This window comes from Macaca fascicularis, chromosome 5 (assembly GCF_037993035.2).
Source record: "Macaca fascicularis isolate 582-1 chromosome 5, T2T-MFA8v1.1".
Classification (NCBI taxonomy): domain Eukaryota; kingdom Metazoa; phylum Chordata; class Mammalia; order Primates; family Cercopithecidae; genus Macaca; species Macaca fascicularis.
In genome coordinates this window covers 173,127,314-173,154,202 of record NC_088379.1, presented here as the reverse complement: position 1 = coordinate 173,154,202, position 26,889 = coordinate 173,127,314, and the positions used below count along the sequence as shown (strand labels likewise).

The 26,889-nt window shown below is 35.4% G+C and overlaps 1 protein-coding gene and 1 non-coding gene across 2 annotated transcripts in view; one reads left to right on the top strand and one right to left on the bottom strand.

Moving 5' to 3' along the window:
- The window catches only part of DDX60 (DExD/H-box helicase 60), a 105,086-nt gene that overhangs the window by 8,645 nt on the left and 69,552 nt on the right, over positions 1-26,889 (top strand). Inside the window, exons 2-11 of the mRNA XM_005556257.4 lie at positions 125-234; positions 425-494; positions 3,298-3,487; positions 4,764-5,105; positions 9,051-9,167; positions 17,661-17,819; positions 19,988-20,146; positions 23,546-23,687; positions 24,663-24,818; positions 26,618-26,723. Of these exons, the coding sequence (XP_005556314.3) occupies positions 231-234; positions 425-494; positions 3,298-3,487; positions 4,764-5,105; positions 9,051-9,167; positions 17,661-17,819; positions 19,988-20,146; positions 23,546-23,687; positions 24,663-24,818; positions 26,618-26,723 (1,445 nt within the window). The 5' untranslated portion in view covers positions 125-230. The remainder of the gene's footprint in view (positions 1-124; positions 235-424; positions 495-3,297; positions 3,488-4,763; positions 5,106-9,050; positions 9,168-17,660; positions 17,820-19,987; positions 20,147-23,545; positions 23,688-24,662; positions 24,819-26,617; positions 26,724-26,889) is intronic.
- On the bottom strand, positions 704-807 carry LOC123573825 (small nucleolar RNA U13). The gene has a single exon (XR_006698557.1). It is a non-coding gene; the product is annotated as a small nucleolar RNA U13 (small nucleolar RNA).

Sequence of the window (26,889 nt, the reverse complement as noted above, 5' to 3'; positions counted from 1 at the left end):
GAGCTGTCAGCAATGTTGATTTGTTCATTCTTGTATCCCTTGTGTCTAATATTTTGCTTTACATCTAGTAGTTATTCAATACATATTTGTTGAATAAAGACTCATTATCTTTTCTTTTTTGCAGGACTGCCATTTTCATTAAGAACTGCCACTTAGAGGTACCGAAGTAAAGGATATTTGCTAACTTTAATACTTGCCAGTTCAGGTTGGAGGCACAGGCAGCAGCAAGAATGGGTAATTTTCCACTTAAAATATTTATAGATTATAAAACAATGTTACTCTGTAAACTACATAGATCTAATGGAATTAAAATAACCACATTACTGTTTTACTTTCTTGAACAATAACTAAATGATAGTGCCTGTAAAAAGGACCAATTGAAAAATAACCCATTCTCTTACTCTCTCTTTTTTTTTAAATTTAGAAAGAAATATTCTTACAACATTTTCACAGCAAATGTCCCAGTTAATTTTGAATGAAATGCCGAAAGCTGAGTGAGTATTATTACAGTAATAAAGATGGGAAATCATATGTCATGTTCCCTGTATGTCTATTTGGCCTTATACTGATGTATAGATAGTTGACCATTGAACAATGTAGGGGTTAAGGGCGCTGAACAACTATAGCAGTTGAGGATCCATGTTTAACTTCTAAAAAATTATTGTTAATTAATTTATTTTTATATATTTTTTTTCTAAATTCATGCCAGACAGGTTATGAGATAACTTTATAACAAGGGTTGAGTAGGGCACATCCAACACATACACATGAAAACCCAATCATCACATTTATGAACTGCAAAAGGATTGTGTTTGACTTTTTACTCCTCCAAAACTTAACTGTAATAGCTTTCTCTCTGCTCTACCAAGAAGTTTGCCCCCACCCTATCTATTGTCTATCTTGTAGCTGGACTAGTCTTTTCAAAATGCAAAGCCCATCAAAATGCCACCTGCTTAAAATTCATCAATGGCTAATATTTGATTCTAGGATGAAGAGAAAAATTCTAAAACATGCCTTCAAAGGCTCTGCCTGCCCTCTTATTTCTCTGGTCTTAGTATAGAAAGTTAAGAAAATCATAAGGAAGCAAAAATGTATTTATTAAGTGGGAGTGGATCATAACAATAGTGACATCTTCAACGGTGCCATCCCCCCAGACTTTCACAACATTCTGTCTGTCAGGCTTCTCTTTCATAGCATTGACAATTCTTTCCATAGATTACTGTGTGTAATGAGCCTTGAAGGTTCTTATGACACTCTGATCTGAAGGCTGAATTAAAGACATTTTGTTTGGGGGTGAGTAGAACACTTCAACATCTTTGGTGTTGAACTCATGGAGTTCTAGGTGGCCAAGGACATTGTCCAATATCAAAAGAACTTTGAATAGCAGTCCCTTGCTGGCAAGGTACTTCCTGATTTCAGGGACAAAGTATCAATTTAACTAATTTGGAAAATGTGTCCCGTTGTCCAGCACTTTTTGTTGTACAACTGAAAGACTGGCAGCTGGTGTTTATCTTTTCCCTTCAAGTCTCAGGAGTTGGCAACTTTACAGATAAAGACAGGCCTGAAGATAAAACCAACTGCCTTTGCACAATACAGTAGAGTTAGCTTATTCCTTCCTGCCCTTAATCCTGGTGCTCGCTTTTCTTTTGTACTAATAAATATTCTTTGTGACTTTGGTGTTTTTTTTTTCCAGAATAATTTCATTTGCATTAAAAAAACCTATTCAAGCAAATATCCTTTCTCCTCAGTGATTTCCTTCTGTCTCTTAGTTGGCTAAAGCTGCTTCTCTTGTTATCTTGACATTTTTCAAGCAAAACTTCTTTCTAAAATTATCAAACTATACTGTGCTGGTATTAGATTTTCCAGCTTTAGATATTTCGTCTTCCTTTTGCTTTGTTGTATAGTTACTTTGCTTTTTCTTGAATCATATTAGAGTCTATAAATATGCCTTTTTAGACAATCCCACACCCACATAAAAGCTCTATTTTCGATGTGAGATAAAAAGGTCTTTCACAAAAAAATGCAAGATTTTTATGACTGCTGCAACAATGCCTTCACTAATTTCTTAAAAAAATTTTTTTACAATGGTCCTTACATTAGGTTTATTTATCTGGAAGTGGTGGTCAACTATAACTGCAAGCATCAATCTATGACACACATCAGGCAATTCAGCTTTTTCTTGTAATGTCATAACTTGCTCTGCTTTTTGGGAACACTTCTGGCATCACTAGTGGCACTTCATATGGGTTCCATGGTTTTATTTAGGGTTTATGATATTGCAATAAACATGATGAAAAATACACAAGAACTTTGAGAGATCACTTTTTACTATGTTTGGAGAGAAGTTTACTGAAGAAAAACTGCTGACTCACCACAATACAACAAGAAGTGGCTACAAAGTTATTACAGTAGTACAGTATATACTAGAGTTAATTTTATGCAGTTATGATTTAATAGTACAGCTTAACATTTATTTACATTTCTCTCAGCTCTGACAGGTGCCATGTATAGTCTATAAGTGTGTGCATAAATTTAGATAATTTTTAACTTTTACAATAGATCTGTGTATATTTTATGTCAGTAAATGCTAAAATAGACTACATATGCTTTATGCATTCGTGACATAGCTAACTTAAATTTTTTTTTGTATTTGTAGGCTACATGGTTTGAGAGTTTTTTCAAATAGTAACCAATTTTCACAAATTTTTCTAATATATTTATTGAATATGTAGTATACATGTATCAGTGTATATATATATATCAGTATTTATATCAGTGTGTATCTATGTATTATATATCTATATATAGTATAGAGTATTATATATAACAGTATATAGAACTATATACACTACTATATATATGTATATATGATTGTTCAACACAGCACTTTCAGAGCTGTATGATAGTGAATGGAAACAGTTTCCTCTTGCTTCATTTGTCAATAGCCATCAGTGAATCCACTTGTAAGGGGCTGAGTTGGATTAAGCAGAAAATATATATAATTTAGGTTTATATGCAGGGTACAAGTACTAGATTCATGATCCAATCAGGCTGTGCCATATGGCTTTGGATAATTTGCTCATCTTGAGCCTAAGATGTGGATAATCCTGCCTTCTTCCTGTGAAGGATAGTTGTGAATGTAGATGTATTTGAAAAGCCTTAGTGTAGACACTGCCATGAGACAATTCAGCAAATTTAGCTGTTGATGATAATGATAATGAGCTAATAAGAATGCTGCCTTTTTGGAACATGATTTAATGTGTCTGTGATTTTTGTTTTAACTGTTTTTCATTTTAGATATTCCAGTTTATTCAATGATTTTGTTGAATCTGAATTTTTTTTGATTGATGGGGATTCATTACTTATCACATGTATCTGTGAAATATCATTTAAGCCTGGGCAGAACCTCCATTTCTTCTATCTGGTTGAACGCTATCTTGTGGATCTTATTAGCAAAGGAGGACAATTCACCATAGTTTTCTTTGAGGTAACATGACAGTTGAATTCTTTTTTGTAATATGAGAATTAAAACTAAAATTTCCTAAATTATTTTATATATTTTTTCTTATTGCAAAGTAAATTATATCTATAGAAGTTCGGAAAATTGAAAGAAAAGAAGAGAAAACATGACCCACAATCTCAGCATTCAGAAGTAACCACATTTGAGATTACATTTTATTTGAATGAAGAGAACTTTATTTTAAGGACACACGGGATCATGAGAGAGGATGAGAAAGCTCCTCAATAGCGGCCCAGTTGAACTCTGGATTCTAGTTCTGCTCTGAGAACAACTTCTGTTTTCAAAACTCAGCAGGCAATTTATAGGAGCCCAGAGGAAAATATATGAGTCTAGGGACAGTCATTAATAATGCTTTGTTGGCTAGGCACAGTGGTGCATGCCTGTAATCCCAGCACTTTGGGAGGCTGAGGTGGGAGGACTACTTGAGCCCAGAAGTTCGACACTGCAGTGAGCCATGATCACACCACTGCACTCCAGCCTGGGTGACAGAGTGAGACCCAGTCTCTAACAATAATAATCAATGTTTTATTATGGTTTGTTCTAGGTATTTCCAAAATAAGACTATTTTTGGTTTGCTCTTTTATTATGAATATAATTAATATAGTTTTTAACAATTTCAAATAAAGATATGTATAACCACTACCACCCTTCCTAATCCTATATCTAAAGGTAAAGAGCTTTGGTATGGGTCTTTTCAGTCATTTTGCAGTCTCAATTGTTACATTTCTGAACATGGCTGAATGCTTGCCAGCCATGTTTTGAATAAAGAGCTAGTTTTCCAATCTAATGTTTACAATCTAGTTGGCTGCCCTAATTTTGTTATGCCAAGACAATCTCTATTGCTTAAGGAGGGTTGCAGTAACCTGGAGCAATCCTCTAGAACACAGTGGTTCACCTCAGCTTCCTGATACAGATGATTTATATCTACCACTTGCTTTCTATTCTTTTTCTTTCTAAATGAAATTAGAGAGGAAAAGAATTAGAAAGCGGGAAGGGTAAGCGTGATAAACTCCGAGTATTAAGTGCCTGCTTAAAGGAGATACATGCATTTAAATCCAAGCTGCGATTTTTTTCAGTAAATATCTGTAAGATGGTAGTCAGAGTTTAAGGGTCTATTCCCCGACCATCAGACGGAACAAAACTGTTGGATTTTATTCCTTCCATGCCTTTAATGATGTATTAGCCAACTAAATGATTAAATGATAATTTTGAAATAAAATGTACTTCACCTCCTCCTCCACAGGATGCCGAGTATGCCTATTTCAACTTCCCTGAACTTCTTTCTTTGAGAACTGCTTTAATTCTTCATCTTCAGAAGAATACCACCATTGATGTTCGAACAACATTTTCGAGATGCTTATCAGAAGAGTGGGGAAGTTTCTTGGAGGAGAGTTACCCATATTTCCTGATAGTTGCAGATGAAGGCCTGAACGATCTACAAACACACCTTTTCAACTTTTTAATCATTCATTCTTGGGCAAGGAAGGTCAATGTTGTACTTTCCTCGGGGCAAGAATCTGATGTTCTTCGCCTTTATGCGTACCTTCTTCCAAGCATGTACAGACACCAGATTTTTTTCCAGAAGGTAATTCATATCCAAAAGACAATTTCTTCTAGAAATTTTCAAAATGTTCTAAGTTACTTGACTCAGTTTTTTCTCCTCCTCCTCTAGAAAATTATCAGAGGTTTAACAGATAGGTATAACAATTAATAATATTAAGTAAATAATAATAATACAAATACAGTCATTTATCAAACACTTATTGTTATAAAATTGTGCTTGGTATTTCTCATGAATAATTTTTATTTAACCTTAAAACCAATCTTATAAGGTAGGTGTGAGTATTGTCTGTGTTTTACAGATGATGAAATAGATACTAGAATAAGTAATCTGCTCACCAAACACACCAAATGAATAGTAGAACATGGATTTGAAAAGACACAATCTGACTCAAGCCCCTATGTCCTTAACCACCGCATAATATATTGACCTCAAGGTAATGAAGGCCAGAAATGCATGGAATTAGGCCAAAATTATGCCCCTGTTGCTGAGACATATTGACAAATGCTATTAATATGGTAGCCTTTAATAAGAAAACAATGGAGATGGTCAATAAAGAAGGAAAATAACTGAAACAAGCTTATTTCTTCTTAAGTAATCAATAGAATTTTCAAAGTTCTTAGAGTTCGAATTCCATGGTGTTATTATTTTGATACATTAGTATATTTGACAATTACTATATTGAAATTTTGGAAGTAAATATGCATACAGATGTATTTATAAATTACTATATTTATATATAAAATAATAAATAATAGCTATAATAATATATAATAGAAATTATAATTTATTTACATAATAAATTATAAAAATAATACAGTAACAGTACATTAATAAAATTAGTACATTAAATAATACAGTTATTTATAAATTACTAAATTTATTTATAAAGTTATAAATACATCTAGTTTCTGCTTATTTTTCACTACTGATGAATTGTGAATACGAAGGCCATTCTTTAATTCATCAAAATCATTTTTCAAACAATTAACATTTGTCACTGTTTGAGAATTGTGTCATACGCCTCATGTATTTGGAAACATTCACATGGTTGCCATAAAATAAGATAGTTTGTATTGCTTTAGTTAGTACAGTCATGCATCATATGGATACATTCCAAGAAATGCATCATTAAATGATTTCACTGTTGTGTAAACATCATTAGTGTACAGATACAAACCTCGATGGTATAGCCTATGACACCTTAGGTTATCTGATATAGCCTACTCTTCCTAGGCTAAACTTGTATAGCATGTTACTGTATTGAGTACTCTAGGTAATTGTAACACAATGATAATTATTTGTGTATCTAAGCATATCTAAACATAGAAAAGGTACATTCAAAAATGGTATAAAAGATTAAACATGATACACTTGTATAGGGTACTTACTATGAATGGAACTTGCAGGACCAGAAGTTGCCCTGGGTGAGTCAGTGAGTGAGTGGTGAGTGAATGGGTAGGCTTAGGACATTACTGTATACCACTGTGGATTTTATTAATATATACAGTATTCACTTTGGCTACATTAAATTTATTTTAAAAATACTTTTTAATTTAATACATTAACATTAGCTTACTGTAATTTTTTATTTTGTGAATTTTAATTTTTAAAAATTTTTTGACAGCTGTACACACACATTATACAACTGTACAAAAATATTTTCCTTCTTTATTTTTCTTGAGACAGAGTCTACTCTGTCACACAGGCTGGAGTGCAGTGATGTGATCACAGCTCACTGCAGCTTCCACGTCTCAGGCTCAAGTGATCCTGCTGCCTCAGCCTAGAGAGTAGCTAGGATTACAGGTGCACACCACCATGCCTAGCTAATTTTTGTATTTTTTGTAGAGACAAGGTTTTGCCATGTTGCCCAGGCTGGTCTGAAGCTCTGGGGCTCAACCAATTCGTCTACGTCAGCCTCCCAATATGCTGAGATTACAAGTGTGAACCACTGTGCCTGGACTTTCTTTCTTTATATCATTATTCTATCAGCTTTTTTTCTATTAAAATATATACTTTTTACTTTTTAAGCTTTTTTCTTAGAAGAAAAAAAGATGCAAACACACACATTAGCCTAGGCCTCCACAGGGTCAGGATCATCAACAGCAACTGTCTTCTACCTCCAGATCTTGTCCCGCTGGAAAGTCTTCAGGGGCATAGCACACATGGAGCTGTCATCTTCTATAACATGCCTTCTTCTGGAATACCTCCTTAAGGGCCTCCTGAGGCTGTTTGGCAGCTGTTTTTGAAATATAAGTGAAAAGAGTATACTCTAAAATAATAATAAAAAAATTAGTATAGTACAGTAAATCATAAATCAGTAGCAGTCATTTTTGTTATTATCAAGTATTATATACTGTATATAATTGTATATGCTGTACTTTTTTTGTTATTTTTTTTTGGAGACAGAGCCTTGCTCTGTCGCGGAGGCTGGAGTGCTGTGGCACGATCTTGGCTCACCACAACCTCTACCTCCTGAGTTCAAGCAATTCTCCTGCCTCAGCCTCCCAAGTAGCTGAGACTACAGGCACGCACCACCATGCTGGGCCAATTTTTGTATTTTTAGTAGAGATGAGGTTTCACTATGTTGGCCAGGCTAATCTCAAATTCCTGACCTCATGATCCGCCCGCCTTGGCCTTCCAAAGTGCTGGGATTACAGACGTGAGCCACCGCACCCAGCCTATGCTGTACTTTTATATGCCTGTCAGCACACTAAGTGTGTTTACACCAGCTTCATGAACACTTGAGTAGTGCATTGCGCTGTGGCGTTATGATGGCTATGACATCACTAGGCAGTAGAAATTTTTCAGCTCCATTATAATCTTATGGGATCACCGACATATAAGTGGTCTATGGCTGAAGGAAGCGTTGTTATGTGGCTCATGACTATTATTAAACTATTTTCAACTCTGGTTGCCTACTCTGAGCAGGAATAGCCCTGGGATTCATTTTTATATTGGGAGGAAGTACTGTTATTAATTATCTCATTTTACTCTGTTAGAGCAATTTCTAAATCTGAGTTTTAAGAGTACCTACACATATCCTGTCTAATCTTTCCTTAAGAATAATTTTTTTTTTTTTTTTTTTTTTTTTGAGACAGAGTCTCTCTCTGTCACTCAGGCTGGAGTGCAGTGGTGCGATCTCAGCTCACTGCAAGCTCCGTCTTCCAGGTTCACGCCATTCTCCTGCCTCAGCCTCCTGAGTAGCTGGGACTACAGGCCCCCGCCACCACACCCAGCTAATATTTCACATTTTTTGTAGAGATGGGGTTTCACCGTGTTAGCCAGGGTGGTCTCAATCTCCTGACCTCGTGATCCATCCGCCTCGGCCTCCCAAAGTGCTGGGATTACAGGCATGAGCCACTGCGCCTGGCCGAATAATTTTTTTAATGAAGAATTTAATTTTTGTTAAAGTAATCCATTTCTAATTTGTTGAATATTCACTTTAAAGAAGTTATTAGTCAATTTGAGGATTATTTGAAATATGATTAAAAATACAATGTATATTGAAAATGGCTGCTGCTGGGTGATAGGTACCTGAAAGGGGGTTATACTGTCTTTTATTCATGTGTATGTTTGAAATTTGTTAAAATATATGGCATTAAATGGGGATGATGGTGTTTTGGAGGGTGCTGGAAGTGTTCTAAAATTAGATTGTGATATTGGTTCCAAAGTTGATAAATTTACTAACAGCTATTGAATTGTAACAAAATGAATGCATTTTATGTTATGTTAATTATACTTTTATGAAGCTGTTAAAAACCAAAATATACTATATTCCTAGGCAAAAATTAACTTTCAAAGACACAATAGTGATGTTCAATGGGGTTTAAACTTACAATTACATTGGCATATTTTTTCCTTAGAAATATATTGTAACATAATTATATCTAAAATATGTAATTTTCTATAGTTGGAAAATACTTATTTTATTTATAACAATTTTTCTGATTTTTCTTTATTTTACAGAATAAACGAAACTTTAAAGATGCTTACGTAACCCTGCTTAATCAGTTGAAAAGATTTAAGCTTTCAGCATTAGCACCTCTTTTTGGAAGTTTAAAATGGAATAATATTATGGAAGAGGTAACAAAACGTTTTAAAAAGCTTTGTATTTGAACTAAGTTTTTAGTTATAGAAAGGTTGCAAAAATCATACAGAGTTCTCATATACTTCTCATCCAGCTTCTCCTAATGTTAACATCTTAAATATGGGACATTTATGAAAACCATGAAATTAACATTGTGTTAATCCTGTTAACTAAATTTTAGAACTTATTCCAATTCCACTGACTTTTCCACTGGCATCCTTTTGCTATTTCAGGATCAGTCCAGGATACCACATCCATTCAATTGTCAGTCACACTTTTGAGTGTCCTCCAGTCTGTAATAGTTTCTCAGTATTTTCTTGTCTTTCATGACCTTGAAGGCAATCAGTTATTTTCTGAATGTCCTTCAGTTTGGACTTCTTTGATGTTTTCTCCTGATTGGAATGAGGTTATACATCTTTGGCTAGAATGTCACTGAATTAATCTTGGGTCTTCAGTGCATCCTAAGAATATGTCTGAGCATTGGTTAAGTTGGTGCCTGACAGTTTTCTCTACTGTGAGTTTACTATCTTCCCTTTGTAGTTAATAAATCTTTAAGGACATGCTTTGTGACTATGCAGATCCTGTTTCTTCTCAAACTTTAGTTGATTCACTTTAATGTCCATAGCAGATCTTGTCTGCAAGAATGATTATTGATGATTTTGCCAAATGGTGATTTCTTATTTCACTCTTTCCTTGGAATTCCACTGTAAGGGACAGCTGTCCTAGTGCTGCCATTTATTTGTTTATGTCAGTATGGATAAATATATTTATTTTATATTACAGGTTAGAATCCAACATTGTAATTGTTTTGGAGCTCAACATGTTCCAGGTTTGAACATCAGAAGCACCTTTAGGTTGGCGCCTGTGTTCTTTTACAAGCTTTCATCTTTCTGTACTTTCTAACTTTCTGAAATCACAAGATGGTTGGGTCTCATCTTGTATTTTCCCTGCCCCACCCCTGAAATTAACTACTTTGCCAAGGAAGAAGGCATTTAGAAGTTCAGATCTGAAAACTTTGTTGGTGAATTGCTACTGGAGTGTCATTGCTACTAGGACTTTTCAGCAAATGGAACTAGGATTCAAATCCATAATGGTTTATTTTACCCCTCCTCTTTCTTTATTTTTAATTTCTTCAATCAGGAGAAATCCAGCTTTCGTTATCTACAATATATTCACTTATTTGTTCAGTTCTAATACACACATGAGTTATTTTATTTTATTGATTTTGATTTTTATAGATTCAGGGAATACATGTGCAGGTTTGTTACATGAATATCTTGCATAATGTTGAAGTGTGGTTTTCTAGTGTACCCATCACCCAGTGTTGTACTCAGCAGGTAACTCTTCAGCCATCACTCCCCTCTGACCCACCCTTTTTTGGAGCCTCCATGTCTATTATTTCCCTCTGTATAGTAATTTTGTAACTGCTAACCATACCCTGTGAGAAAAAGTCAATGATATTATAATGTTTATGTGTAGTTCTCTTTTAACTGTAGCCATAGAATATGTTAATACACTGTTTCCAAAGTTATTCAGGTTAGTGACTTTTTCATCTACCTCCTTTGGTGTGGTTATGTTATCCTTTCTTATTTAATACAGTTACATTCATTGGTTAGTGTTTGTATTTCATATTGGGTCCCTCCCACCTATTTCCTGGTTGTTTTTAATTATGTTCATTTTGAAAGGTATGTGAAAGGTATAGGAAACATTACGACCACCACACACACACACACACACACACACACATATTCTGGTGTTAAACACATAGATCGTAGCATATATATATATTTATATATATATATTTATATATATATTTATATATATATTTATATATATTTATTTATATATATTTATATATATATTTATATATATTTATATATATTTATATATATTTATATATATATTTATATATATTTATATATATATTTATATATATATTTATATATATATTTTTTTTTTTGAGACGGAGTCTCGCTTTGTCCCCCAGGCTAGAGCATAGTGGCGTGATCTCAGCTCATTGCAACATCCACCTCCCAGGTTCAAGCAATTCTCCTGCCTCAGCCGCCCACATAGCTGGGACTACAGGTGCCCGCCACCATGCCCGGCCTGTTTTTGTATTTTTAGTAGAGATGGGGTTTCACCTTGTTGGCCAGGCTGGTCTTGAACTAATGACCTCGTGATCTGCCCACCTCGGCCTCCCAAAGTGCGTGAGCCACCGCGCCCAGCCATAGCTTCTATTTTCTTGAGTGTTTTTATCATAAATGCATGAATGTTTATTAAAAGTATGGATATAATTGTATGATTTTTCCTCCTCAGTTTTATTAGTATTGTATAGGGTATTAATGATTTTCCCAGTATTGAAGCCTCTCTGTATTACTAGAATAAATCCAACTTAGTCATGGTGTATTGCTTCTTAATATGGTGTTGGATTCTGTTTACTAATATTTTGTTTAGAATTTTTGCATCAGTATGCATGAATGATATTTCTGTAATTTTGTTTCTTTGAATTGCCTTTATCTGGTTAGATGTCAGTGTGATATGTTCTTCATAAAAAAGATTAGAATGTCTTCTCTTCTTTTTCAATATTGTGAAATAGTGTATAGATCATTGGGATTATCTAGTCTTTGAAGATCTGATAGAAATCATCTGTGAAGCTATATGGTCCTGGTGCTTTTTTGTGAGGTAGTTTATTAATTTCCTGTATTTATTGCATGGCAATTGACTTCTTTGGGATTGTTAACTCTAATGGGGTCACATTTAGTAATTTATTCTTCTGTGAAAATTATCGATTTCACTTAAGTTTTCAAGTGTATTTGCATTGAAGTTTGTGAAGTAGGCTTTTGTGGTTTATCTTCTGTTTCAATAATTACTTTCCCTATTAATTTTTATTTTGTGTATTTGTGAGTTCTCTTGTTTTTTTTCTGATCAAGTTAGCTAGTGGTTTGTCTGTTTTTAAGTTATTTAAAACCAAGAATTTTGATTTATTAATGAGATCTATTGATTTTTCAGTTTATTATGTGCTTGCTTTCATCTTTTACTTTTTTTGGTTTTTATGTTGCTGTTTCTTTTTAGATTTTTTGGGGGGCTGGGAACTTACTCATTTTAAAAATTCGTTTATTTTTATTGTTAAACATATTTAGTGAAATAAACTTTCCTCTGAATCACTGCTTTAAATATATCCCATAGATTATGCTGTAAATTGTTTTTATCATTAAAAAAAAATTCTGTAATTTCAGTTTGTATTTCCTTTCACCCAAGTTTGACTGAATAGAAATGTTTTTAAGTTCCAGATTAAAGCATGTTTGTGATTTTTTTTCTTTCTTTCTTTCTTTTTTTTTTTTTTTTGAGACAGTCTCGCTCTGTCACCAGGACAGAGTGCAGTGGCACAATCTCGGTTCACTGCAGCCTCCGCCTCCTAGGTTCAAGTGATTCTCCTGCCTCAGCCTCCCGAGTAGCTGGGACTACAGGCTCGTATCACCACGCCCAGCTAATTTTTGTATTTTTAGTAGAGACAGGATTTCACCAAGTTGGCCAGGATGGTCTTGATCTCTTGACTTCGTGATGTGCCCGCCTTGGTCTCCCAAAGTGCTGGGATTACAGGCATGAGCCACCGCGCCCGGCTACATTCATAATTTTTAAAATTTCTTGTTTTTCCCACTGCCTTTATTGTATTAGGAAGATGTTAACATATAATTAATTTTTATGGATGTGCTGGGGACATTTAAGAGAAATGAAGATTCCCTATCACCACAATGTAGTTTGATTTATAAGGTTTACTCTGTTCATTATGGTGGTTTAAGTCTTTTATCCCTTAACTTATTATTTTTTTTTGTCCAACTGTCTCTCTTGTGTATTAAAATTTGTTATTATAGGTGAGTTTCTCTATAGAGTTTATCTTTTGTCATTTTTATTTCACAAAGTTGGTTGCCATGCTATATGTTGGATAATTTTTCATAAGGGATATCTTTTCATTATAGATTATGGCTTTTAGAATAAGACTGCTTTTCTTTTTCACATGTAATGCTTTTGAGTTTGAATTCTACTTAGCCCAATATAAAGATACTAACTTCTGCTCTCTTTTTGTTTCCATTTACCTGGTAGAATTATGTCCATTCCTTTATTTTTAGTCTTTCTGAATCACCTTGTTTTAGTTGTGTGTCTTATATATGGAATGCGGTCCAAGTTGAAATTATTTTTTTCTTTTATAGGTAAGTCTTACATTTACTGATATGACTGATACGTTTGGTCTTGATTCTATAATATGTTACAGGCATTTATATTCCAGTGTGTTTGTTAAGTTTCTTTAATTATGAGATGTGTATTCTTTGCTATTTCATTTAAACAATTTTAAACTTTGGTCTGTTTTACATGTTTCGTTATGGTAATTACCTTTGGGCTGTACCATTTTTATAAAAAGAATAATCTCAATTCTCTGTTTCCTTATTTTACCTTTCACTATGTGGTTTCTGAGGTTTTAGTTTTTCTCAGTATCCTCTAGCACTCATTTATTGTGTATAGTGGGTTTTCTTGGATTATTATTTTTAAAATATTAATTTTATTATTAAATTATCATTATTACTATCATTTTATTATTTATTATTTTTCATTGAGACAGAGTCTTGCTCTGTTGCCCAAGCTAGAGTGCAGTGACGTGATCTTAGCAACCTCCCTGCCTCCCTGATTCAAGCGATTCTTCCACCTCAGCCTCCCGAATAGCTGGAACTACAGGCCTGCGCCACCACACCTGTCTAATTTTTGTTAAAAGTGAGTTTTTGTCATGTTGCCCAGGCTGGTCTCGGGCTCCTGGCTCCAGCTTCCCAGAGTGCTGGGATTATAGCCACCGTGCCTGGCCCAGTTGTGTTGTTGAAAAGATGTGTAATGATAAAAATATTTTTCTGTCTTTCATTTCCCCTATTATTTTTCTGACCTTTTTTGGTTTTTATTTTATGTCATTTGGTTGTTTTCCTACCTTTCTTCATTAAATTTTGTTGAGATTATTCTCCTTTGGGCGTCTTGTAACTTATTCTTTATTTCTGGATAGCTTTGCATTTTTCTAAGATTATTTTGCTGAATTAATTATTTATTGTCCTTCCTTCCTTCCTTCCTTCTTTCTTTCTTTCTTTCTTTCTTTCTTTCTTTCTTTCTTTCTTTCTTTCTTTCTTTCTTTCAACTCTGTTTTTGTTTATCAGTTGCTGAACAAAGATCATTTTTTGGCTGGGCGCAGTGGCTCATGCCTGTAATCCAGCACTTTGGGAGGCTGAGGCAGGTGGATCACAAGGTCAAGAGATCGAGACCATTCTCGTCAACATGGTGAAACCCCATCTCTGCTAAAAATACAAGAATTAGCTGGGCATGGTGGTGCACACCTGTAGTCCCAGCTACTCAGGAGGCTGAGGCAGGAGAATCGCTTGAAACTGGGAGGTGGAGGTTGCAGTGAGCTGAGATTGCTGAACCCAGGAGGTGGAGGTTCCAGTGGGCCCAGATTACACCAATGCACTGCAGCCTGGCAACAGAGTGTGACTCCGTCTCAAAACAAACAAACAAACAAACAAACAAACAAAAAAAAACAAAACATTTTTTGTATGATCTCATGCTTGTTTGAGTATATCCATATTTAGAATGTAGACTTAGAGATTTCTTCTGCTTTATGGTTGCTGTTTTTATTATTACTTTCAGAGGTAATGATGAGATTTTTTCACACAATTTGTGTGAATTTTTTTCCTGCTATTATTTTTTGCAATAGCTCTCTATGTACTTTCCTTTTGTTTTAATGATATTGAGGTTTGTTACAAGATACTTCAATTTAATCCAATCCAATTAATTTAATTTAATATAATTTAATTTAATGTTATCGTTTTCTGCTAGCTTGTCAGAGTCCAGGCATGTTAGTGGGGTTTTTGTTAGTTTGTTCGTTTATTTGTTTTGGTAGTGGGCGAGTGGTTTTGAATCTTCAGATTATCTGCTTTTCTTCTGACTTGCAGAGCCCTCAAATTCTTCTTTGTCTTCTTTTACCCTTTCGCCACTTAGTTGCCGAAGGATACTTCTTCCTTTTTTTAAAGCTTCCTTTTCTTTCTCAAAGCTGCTTTCAGAAAATTGTCCCCTTAGGTAGTTCCTATCTTTCAAATAGTCTCCATTCTTTTTAAAAATTTTAAATTAAAAAAAATTTTTTTGATTGACTCATCGTAACTATATATTTATGAAGTACAATGTTTTGTTTTGATATATGTATACAATATGACATGATTACATGGAGCTAATTAACATATCCATCACCTTGCTTACCTATCATTTTTCATTGTAAGACATTTGAAATTTATGCACTTATTTTGAGATATATGACATTATTATTGGTTGTAGTCATCCTGCTGTATAATAGATCTCAAATTCCATTCCTCTTTTTTATCTGAAAGTTTGTACCCTTGGATCAGCAAGTCTCCATTTCTCCCCTCACCCCCTGAAGAGAAGAGTTTCTCTTCTCTATCTCTATGAGTTCAACTTTGTTAGATTCTACATGTAAGTGAGATCATTTGGTATTTGGCTCTTTGTCTTGGCTTATTTCATCTAGCATAATTCATGTTGTTTCATTCATGCTGTTGAAAATGACAGGATTTCTCCCCATTTTAAATGTTCGATAGTATTCCATTGTGTATATATACTTCGTTTTCACTGTCCGTTCATCTGTTGATAAACACTTAGGTTAATCCATGTCTTGATTTTGTGAACAATGTGTCAATGAACATGGGAGTGCAGATATCCCTTCAACATACTGTTACAAGAAAAACTTCAGCTGAATTAAATTTAAAGGAGTTTAATTGAGCAATGAACGATTCACATATCAGGCAGCCCCCAGAATCACAGCAGATTCAGAGACTCCAGGGTGCCTCGTGGTCAGAACAAACTTATAGACAAAAAATATAAAGTGACATACAGGAATTGAAAGTGAGGTACAGAACAGCTGGATTGGTTACAACTCTGCTTTTGCCTTATTTGAACACAATTTGAATGCTCAGCACTGTATGAGTGGTTGAAGTATGGCTGCTTGGATCGGCCAAGACAGTGATTGTTACAGGAACATACTCGTAAACTGGGTTCTCTATCTTGTCTACCTATTAAGTTACGTTGCAATTTATCCACAAGGATTCAAATATGAAGTACGAAGTCCTTCTCAAGCCATATTTAGTTTGCTTTAACCATACTAATTTCAGTTCCTTTGGATACATACCCAGACATGGGATTACTGGGTTGTATGGTAGTTCTAATTTTAGTTTTTTGAGGAAGTTTCATACCGTTTTCCATAATGGCTATACTGATTTACATTCCTACCAGCAATGTATTAGAGTTCTTTTTTCTCTGCTTCCTCTCTGACACTTGTTATCTCTCATCTTTTTGACTAAAGCCCTTCTGACAGATGTGAGGTGATATGTCATTGTAGTTTTAATTTGCACTTGCCTAATGATTGGAATAATTAGTAGCACTGAGCATATCTTTCATGTACCTATTGGCCATTTGGTTTTTTGTTTGTTTGTGTGTTTTTAGTAATGTCTGTCCAGGTCCTTTATCTATTTTTAAATTGGATCATTTGTTTTCTTACTATTGAGTTTGAGTTGTTTCTATACTTTAGATCTTAACTCCTCATTAAATGTATGGTTTGCCTGGGTGCAGTGGCTCATACCTGTAATCCCAGCACTTTGGGAGGCCTAGGTGGATGGATCATTTGAGATGAGGAGTTTGAGATCAGCCGGGCTGACATGGTGAAACCCCATCTATACTGAAAATACAAACATTAGCTGGGCGGTAGTGGCACGTGCCTGTAATCCTAGCTACTTGGGAGGCTGAGGCAGGAGAATCGCTTGAGCCTGGGAGGCAGAGATTGCAGTGAGCTGAGATCGGGCCACTACACTCCAGTCTAGGTGATAGAGTGAGACCCCGTCTCTAAATAAATAAATAAATAAATGTATGGTTTGCAAAATCTGTGGGCTGCCTCTGTTTCATTTGTTGTGCAGAAGATGTTTACTTTGATACTATCCCATTTGGCTATTTTTGCTTTTGTTGCCTGTGCTTTTGTGGCCGTATCCAAAATGTCATTGCCCAGGTCGATGTTGTGGAGCTTTCCTCGTATGTTTTCTTCTAGTAGTTTTACGCTTTCAAGTCTTATATTTAAGTCTTTAATCCATTTTGAGATGCTTTTTGTATATGGTATGAGGATCTAATTTCATTGTTTCTCTCGTTATACAGTGAGCTCTTTTATTCTATGTACACAGATTTCCTTTCATCTCAGAACAATTTTATCATTTCTTTTTTTTAACTTTAAGTTCAGGGGTACCTGTATAGGATTTTTATGGAGATAAACTTGGGTCATGGGGGTTTGCTGTACAGATTATTTTGTCACGCATGTATTAAGCCAAGTAGTACCCACTAGTAAGATCACTTACGAACAAAAATATTTTTCTAAATAGCATGACACGTTACAAGTTTTTTTTCTTTGACAGGCACACGAGACTGTATCTATGCTTACACAAGTCTGGCCAGAAGGATCTGACATTCGGCGTGTCTTTTGTGTTACCTCATGCTCATTATCCTTGAGAATGTACCATCGCTTTTTAGGAAACAGAGAGCCCTCCTCTGGTCAGGAAACTGAGATCCAACAGGTGTGGTTGTTATAACTTTACTGAGAAATACTATTTCTCTCCACTTTTGAAATTTTGTTGATTTGTATCTTTCATTTCCTCTATTTGGTACTTCATGTTTTTCTCTTATTTATATAAACTTCAAAAAATAAAACTGAAACTTGTGTCTATCAGGAAACACTTACTGTGCCATTAATGATTTAATGTTTTACTATGTGGATGTTTCACTTAGTATATATTTAGTCTAAATCATCCAAAAGAAAACGAAACAAGACAGGGTATTAGCACTTGGCGGAGGCCTAATATGCTACTGTGTTTTGGGCTTTTTGTATGCATTGTGCCATTAATCCTCACAACAGCATTGAGAGAAAGGCATTAGTACTCCCATTCCACCTACGAGAACACTGAAGTTCAAATAGTCCAGGTAACGTTTTTCAAACCAAAGGTACTAAATAGCAGTGTGGATTGAGCTCAGGTCCATCTTGTGCAGGTTCCACAATACCAAACTGCTTTTTTTTTTTTTTTTTTGAGACTGAGTCTCGCTCTGTCGCCTAGGCTGGAGTGCAGTGGCTCGATCTCGGCTCACTGCAAGCTCCGCCTCCCGGGTTCACGCCATTCTCCTGCCTCAGCCTCCCGAGTAGCTGGAACTTACAGGCGCCCACCACCACGCCCAGCTAATTTTTTTGTATTTTTAGTAGAGACGGGGTTTCACCGTGTTAGCCAGGATGGTCTCGATCTCCTGACCTCGTGATCCGCCCGCCTCGACCTCCCAAAGTGCTGGGATTACAGGCGTGAGTCACCGCACCCGGCCCCAAACTGTCTTTTAAAAGAACATTCCTACTGTAGCGTCTTGGCATCATGCTAGCTGGAGAGATACTAAAGTTTTTAACCTTCTTTATGGTCAGTAGGGTCCATTCAGAATCTGTTGGCCAGTCTGGATTCTTTCCCCCAATATACAGTTGTCTCTACGTATATGTGCTTATGGACGTGCATGTTTACACATACACACACACACACACACACAGACGCATGTGTATACATACTATTCTGTATACAATCTACCTACTGTGGGATTCTTGGCTAAAGATTTATATTAAAGAGAAATGAAGTTTCTGAACATTTCAGAAATGTTCAGGGCTCATATCTTTTACTTAGCATCCTTATAATTGTTTTTCCAATTATCAGACTGAATATATTTTTAGTGAAACATTTTTTCATAACTAGACATAGTATTTTAAATCACACTCACAAAGATGATACTAAGTCAAATCTGCCTCTCTGGAATTTCTAATGATTAGACTCTATTTGGCCTTCTGGAGGTGCCCTGATGAAATCTTACACTTGTTTTGTTGACAGCTCTGCAAATGTTTGAAGATAGCTATGACGTTCTTGTCCCATGATGTCAGATGTGTCCACTTTTTTACCTGTGTTCTCGCAGGGCAGATTTTTCAGATATATTACCATCCTGGTGTCCTTGCCCTGGTCGTTTTCAATATTGCATTTAAAATATGATGCCTTGGATGGAATAGAGCATTTAATGTGTGACTCCATCAAGGTAGAGGCCTGTGAAAATACAACTTCATTAGTTGCTTGATCAGCTCACGTAGAGTTCGGCTTAACTAAAAATCCTGAAAAATGTTTTATTTTAAGTGCTATTCAGCCGGCAGCTTCCCGTTCCACTTACCTCACATCTGTATAAATGCAGTAGAGTTTATGTTATAAAGAAAAGGAAAGTTAAAAAATGTAGAATGAAAAATGTAATGATTCAGCTGGGCACAGTGGCTCACACCAGTGATCCTAGCACTTTGGGAGGCCGAGGTGGGTGGGTTACCTGAGGTCAGGAGTTCGAGACCAGCCTGGCCATGGTGAAACCCCACCTCTACTAAAAATACAAAAATTAGCTGGGCATGGTGGCAGGTACCTATAATCCCAGCTACTCGGGAGGCTGAGGCAGGAGAATCACTTGAACCTGGGGTTGGAGGTTGCCGTGAGCTGAGATTGTGCCACTTCACTCCAGCCTGGGTGAAAAAGCAAAACTCTGTCGCAAAAAAAAAAAAAAAAAAAAAAAAAAAGGAATAATTCATGATTTCTGCACAGCAAAGGTGGCTGCCAGCTTCTGTGGTCCTACATGCTTATTATCCAGTGTCACATCCTGCTGTTCTCCGGCTTACCTTCTTTATTTTATTCAGGTGAACAGTAACTTCTTAACCCTGCAGGAGATGGAAGATTTGTGTAAACTGCACTGTCTCACTGTGGTTTTTCTACTCCATCTGCCTCTTTCTCAAAGAGCTTGTGCTAGAGTCGTCACTTCCCATTGGGCTAAGGACATGAAGCCTTTATTACAAATGGTAAATGGATTCTTTATTAGTTTACTATTTTTGTGTTTTGAATGTTTGGTAGATAAAAACTGCAGTAACTTTCAAAATTCCCTTTTTTGGCACTACTGTTAGCCCCCTGCGGGCTATGAAAATTTAATGGGCTACATCAATCACTTTCCAATTTCAGCATCTATGTTTAGGAGAACTAACAAATAGCATAATATAGATCTAACCTAAGGAAAAAGCCTCTCTGTTTTTCCTTAGTTAAATCTCTGCCAAGATCAGATTTTTGTGTTATCAACCATAGTTGATGGTTGGTGATCATGGTGGTTTAAGAGGAACTGAAGAAATCAATGTAGTGGTTTATTACTTTCAACTGTTATAGAGAATATTTAGAGACAATTTGGAGACTTTAGGAAACTAGAAGCAAAAACAGAAGAAAAACTTCCCTGGAGGACCACCACTTTAATCAATGTGGATAACTGTTAACATTTTGGTTTATTCTTTTTATTTTAAATGCATATATTTTTCTGATGTTTTATTGTTTCTTATATTGGAGCTCTCTATATATACCTATATATTTTTTCCTTCATGCTTTTCTATTTTCTTTCACAATATTAGGATCATTTTTTAATGGCTACTAGTTATCTTTTAGTACCATGGTTTACTTACCCATTTCTCTATTATGGAATATTTAGAAGACTTTGATGGTTATATTATAGATGCTGTTATTCTCTTTGTATATAAGCCTTTTTCTTTAATTTGGGGTTATTGATTTTGGCTTGAGAGCTAGAAATGGGATTAAAGGAACAATTGGCATGAACTTTTTTTAAGGATCATGATACGTATACTGAAAATGTTCAACAAAAGCATTTTATGACCAATTAAGTAGGAAGCCAGTCCACAAACATTTAGTGCATTGTGCTAATTGCTGGAATAGAGTGAGAAAAATAAAAACATATTTACCCTTCCCACTCCAACCCCTTCATACAGCTACATTTTCCAGAGAAGACAGATACTAAATTTTAAAAGTAATTATAAGGACAGAACCGTAGAATGCTTTATAATCTGATAATAACGAGATCCAACGTAGTCTGAAAACAATGGTTCTTCTTAAGAAAGAAAGAGAGGTGGGGCACAGTGGCTCACGCCTGTAATCCCAACACTTTGGGAGGCTGAGGTGGGTGGATCACAAGGTCAGGAGATTGAGACCATCCTGGCTAACATGGTGAAACCCCATCTCTACTAAAAAAATACAAAAAAATTAGACAGGCATGGTGGCGGGCACCTGTAGTCCCAGCTACTCAGGAGACTGAGGTAGGAGAATGGCGTGAACCTGGGAGGCAGAGGTTGCAGTGATCCGAGATTGCGCCACTGCACTCCAGCCTGGGAGACAGAGTGAGACTCCATCTCAAAAAAAAAAAAAAAAGAAAGAAATGAAGGGAAATGAAGTGACCCAATCCCAAGTCCTGGAGGAAGAGAAGGTGTTAGCAGCATGGAGAGAAGATGAAACTGGATTCTAGGGCACGAAGCAGCATGTGTAATTATCCTGAGGATGGCATAACCGAGGAACTGAGATACATCTGTCATAGCAGGGGTAGGAAAAATATGGGAAAGTGATGAAGCTGAAGAGGCAGGTAAGAGACAAGTCACATAGGATTCTGTAGGCCCTGTTAAGAGAATGGAGATGTGACTTGATAGAAGCACAATGAGGATCCACTGGATGATTTCAAATAGATGAGTGGCATTTGAATTTGCAAAAACTTTCCCTGGCTTGCAATGCAGAGAGTGCATTGGAGAGGCAAAACGGGGGATTTGGGGAAATTAGGTGGCTATTACCTCAGTCATGTAAGTGTAGATGGTATTAGGGACCAGCAAGAGGTAAGTAGGGATGAATAGCAGTGGGCAATTTTAAAAGTTATTTAAGCTGAAGAATGACAAGTTTAGTGTTTGAGTGTGGGAAATGAGAGAAAGGAAGGAGTCAAATAATTCCTAGACCCCTGGCTTCGCATTTGTGGGGATGCTGCCATTGTATGAAGGGCATGTTGGTGGGGAAGGATCGTGAGTTTCTTTTTTGGAAATATCAAGTTTAAAGTGCCAAAGAAATGTCCACATGGAGATATCTAGTAAACAATTTGAAATAATGGTTTGGACTTAGAAGGGTGGAATGGGCTGGAGATAAAGTTTAGGAATCATTACTCTATGGATGTTAATTGAGGCTCTGCTAAGACATGAAATTATTTTGGAAGAGAGATATGGTAAGAGAGCTGAGGACAGGGAGCTCAAATATTCCAATATTAAACACTTAATTATGGGTTGAGACACTGGCAAAATACACCGAGAAGGAACTACTTAGATAAATGGGAATAAAATCAAGGAGAATGGGTTTTCCTGAAGGTCGAAGGAACTGGGCAGTTCAAAAGGTGGATGTGGTTAACAGTATCAGCTGCTATAGAAGACTGCAATAGGTTGAGGACTGAAAATACGTTGGTTTTAATGAAACGGAGCTCACTGTTGATCATAATTAAGAGACTAAGGTCTAGGTTATACTTTTAGCTAACAGAAAACATTAGTTTTTAATTACACATAACAATGATCCTCTTATGTCCTCATTTTGCAAAGGAAAAACTTGGACTCAGCTATGTGGTCCATGAGCACAGCTAATGAATGATCAAGTTGAGATCTGACTTCACTCTGTCCACCTTCCAAATATTTGCCCTATGGAGTAACAGCTGATCAGCCCATAGTCAGCCATCCTTCCTGCCTTTCCCATACTCCATGCCTGATTTTTGGTAACACTCTGTAGCGTGAAGTGTAATTTCATGTAGCCTCTAATCTTTTCACAATAAAAGAAATTTTTGACATTTTTTGAGGCCTGTTGAGAAAGCAACTAAGCAAATTGTAGAAGGGATCATTCCATGAGGTTTACTCTGAATCTTGAAGCATGGAGACCAACCAGGTAGGTGGATGGGAATCTTAAAAGTTTGAAGGATTCAGCATCTTCTAGTTCCCTGAACACTCAAACACATTTTTTAAAAATGCTCTTTTGACCTAAAAGTTAAAACTGAACATATTAAAATCTAAATAAAGAACAGAAGCACATTTCAAAGCAGAAGTATTTCTGTAGCTTTGGGATTCTATCTGTGGGTAACAGTGTGAGAAAAATACTATTTTAAGAGTCAAATGCAGATTTCCTTGATTCAGGATAAATAACTATACAAAATGCATTTTTGGATCAGTTTTTATTTTATTTTATGCTTTAATTCCTTAAGGTGTAAAGCATTCACCATTACCCAGCCTGAATGGGCTTACATTAACAAGAATTGGAATGACCCTGCCCACTGCCTTTCAGTTCAAAAGCATATGAACCCTATAGTTTATTGCTAATATGAGTATTGCCAATAATTTAGTTTTCTTTTCAATTTTCAGAAAAAATGGTGTGAATATTTCATCTTAAGAAATATACATACTTTTGAACTTTGGAATCTGAATTTAATTCACCTTTCTGACTTAAGTGATGAGCTTTTGTTGAAGAATATTGCTTTTTACTATGAAAATGAAAATGTAAAAGGTACCATCTCAGTATATTATAATCATTATACTTCCATCCACAGATAAACTTTATAAGGAATTTAAAACTACAAAATAATTTTTCTGTACTTCCAACATATAACATAGCAATTATTTTCATCTTTGTTCACATATGTATGTAATATTTTAGTTGCAGTCAGAGGGAATGCTGTATTTTAAAATATGTTTTTCACTTAATATTACATTGAAAGTATTTCAGGAGAAAATATATGTTTGTGTGTCCAGCATTTTCAGTTAATTTCAAAAGTTGAACTTTTCATTTAAATGTGTGCATAATATTTCTTCATAAAATTTAATTAGTTTAATTATTTCACTACTATTGAGATATTTAGGAAATTTAATTTTTTTCTAAAAGATAAGGCTAATTTATATGTTTTTATGTGCAATTTGTTTTTCTTTCCTTAAAATCTTTTCTTAGGGTAAGGTTTCTGATGTTTCCTAATAGTAAAACCAAACGATACAAAACAAAAACATATTTGGACAGAACTCTAACTGATTGAACATTATTGAAGCTTTGACCACTGTGATGTGGTTCCTTCATATTGTAATCATTGTAATGAATTAACTGCATATAAACTTAACAATCCTTTACCAATTTTCTCATCTCTCAAAAATTAAAGTTTTTATTCTGTTTTGTTGGTTGTAAAGTTATGTGTGGCATAACATTTTTATTACTTTAAAGAGAAGTTAAATGTTCATGATGCATTTTGTGAGATAATATACTTACGAAGTTAATACTTAGTTATTAAAACGAAAAACAAGATAAACTTTACGATCTGTATCTCGTAGTCAACACTAGTGACCATTTTCATTTATGTCCAGTGTGGAAGTCACCAAAAATTTCACTATGTGGAAAGTATTTCAGAATTCCATGAATTTACTCAAAATGTGACTAATGATTCTTTGTGTGGGTGTGGATGGCTTCTACTATTTAGTGTTTTTAATTGTTATGTAGGCCTACATTTGAATTTGGGAGATACCATTATGAAAGATTATGAATATCTCTGGAATACCGTATCAAAGTTGGTCAGAGACTTTGAGGTTGGACAGCCATTTCCTCTGAGAACAACAAAATTTCGTTTTCTTGAAAAGAAACCATCACCAATCAAAGGTAATAAATTTCTCAATTAATCTGAAATGAAAACATTATTCCTCTGAAAATGTTTAGGAAATACCACTAATTCAATGCTGCAAGTATAAATAATTTTCTGGCACTTTAATTTTAATAATAAAAATAAATTACCTTTATTCTTATATCCTTGGAGTGGTATGCTATGACTATAATTATGAAGATTTACATTTTGCTTATAATTAATATTGTTTCAATTAAAAAACACAGCCAAATATATGTGACTTCCGTTTCTAGCAATATGGCAGTTATAGCTCAACAGAAAAATCTCTTTGTGTAAAGCACTTGAGATGCTGAATAAGAGACACCAAACATCTTTTTATATCATTATAGCTAAGCTCAAAACATCCTAGGGGCTGAAAAATTTAGGGAAGGCCACATGGGCTCTCTGCCTCTTTTAAGCAGCAAGTTGCAGGGGCTTAAATAAGAAAGGATCCGAACAAACACAGGAACAGGGAGCACCAGGAGGATCCCGGGCAGAGCAATGGTGGTTTACCTGGAATCATGAACCAGACATTCAATAGAATACAAAGTCATTCATTTGTCTATTATCATCATATACATGATATGTAATATCTATCTGTCTATCTGTCTGTCTCGTGTGTGTGTGTGTATAAAATCAAAGAGGACCCAAAAGAATACTGTAGTCATATCAAATAATTTCATTACCATCTGTATTTTCCCTACTTCTTTTTTATTTCATTTCATGAAAGTCTATATATATGTGTATGTATATGTATATAGATATATAATCTCTGAGGCTTCCATCGTCAAACTCTTTGTCTTATAATAAGGAATAATAAAAGGAATTCACATTTGAAAATAAAAGGCATAGGTATTTTTCTTAATCTTCCTTCCTTCCTCCCTCCCTCCCTCCTTCCCTCCCTCCCTGCTTGCCTGCCTTTCTTTCTTTCTTTCTTTTTCTTTCTTTCTTTCTTTCTTTCTTTCTTTCTTTCTTTCTTTCTTTCTTTCTTTCTTTCTTTCTTTCTTTCTTTCTTCCTTTCTTTTTCTTTCTTTCTCTCTCTCTCTTTCTTTTCTTTCTTTCTTTTCTTTCTTTCTTTCTTTCTTTCTTTCTTTCTTTCTTTCTTTCTTTCTTTCTTTCTTTCTTTCTTTCTTTCTTTCTTTCTTTCTTTCTTTCTTTCTTTCTTTCTTTCTTTCTCCTTTGCTCCTTCCTTCCTTCCATCTTTCCTCCTTCCTCCTTCCCTCCCTACCTCCCTCCTTTCTTTCTCTTTCTTTCTTTCATTCTTTGCCCTTCCCTTCCCTTCCCTCCCTCCCTCCCTCCCTCCCTCCCTCCCTCCCTCCCTCCCTCCCTCCCTCCCTCCCTCCCTCCCTTCCTTCCTTCCTTCCTTCCTTCCTTCCTTCCTTCCTTCCTTCCTTCCTTCCTTCCTTCCTTCCTTCCATCCTTCCTTTCCTTCCTTCCTTCCTCCCTCCCTCCCTTCCTTCCTTCTTTCCATCTACCTGCCTATTTGATTTATCCATCTATCATCTGCTTACCCATCCATGCAACCATCCATCCACCCATCCATGCATCCATTCACCTACCCATCCCCCATGCGTATCCACATATATGCCAAAATGTTGTCTAATTCTTTACACTCTACTGTGTTCCAAAGTGTTTTACTGTGGGAAAAAACTTTATGAGAAGGGCTGAACTTGATACATGTAAATAAGATTAATGTAAAATGTTTTTAATGTGAGTTTTAGAAAATAATATGTAATATTCCTGTCTGAAAGTTTTACAGTTGACCTTGTCTCAATTTTTTTTGTTTGTTTGTTTACAGACAGCGCCAATGAAATGGTGCCCAATTTGGGTTTTATTCCAATGTCATCTTTTGTGGTTGATAAATTTGCTGGAGATATTTTGAAAGATTTGCCTTTTCTAAAGAGGTATAAGACCAAAACTGTGCCTCAATAAATACTTGTATGGAATACATGAGTTACTCAACAAGGATTATTTGAAATGCAGATGATTAGAGTACATTAGTAGTATGTGTTTGTAATACATAATGAATTTAAAATCAAAATTTTCAATGCCTTTTGGCCATTACTATGT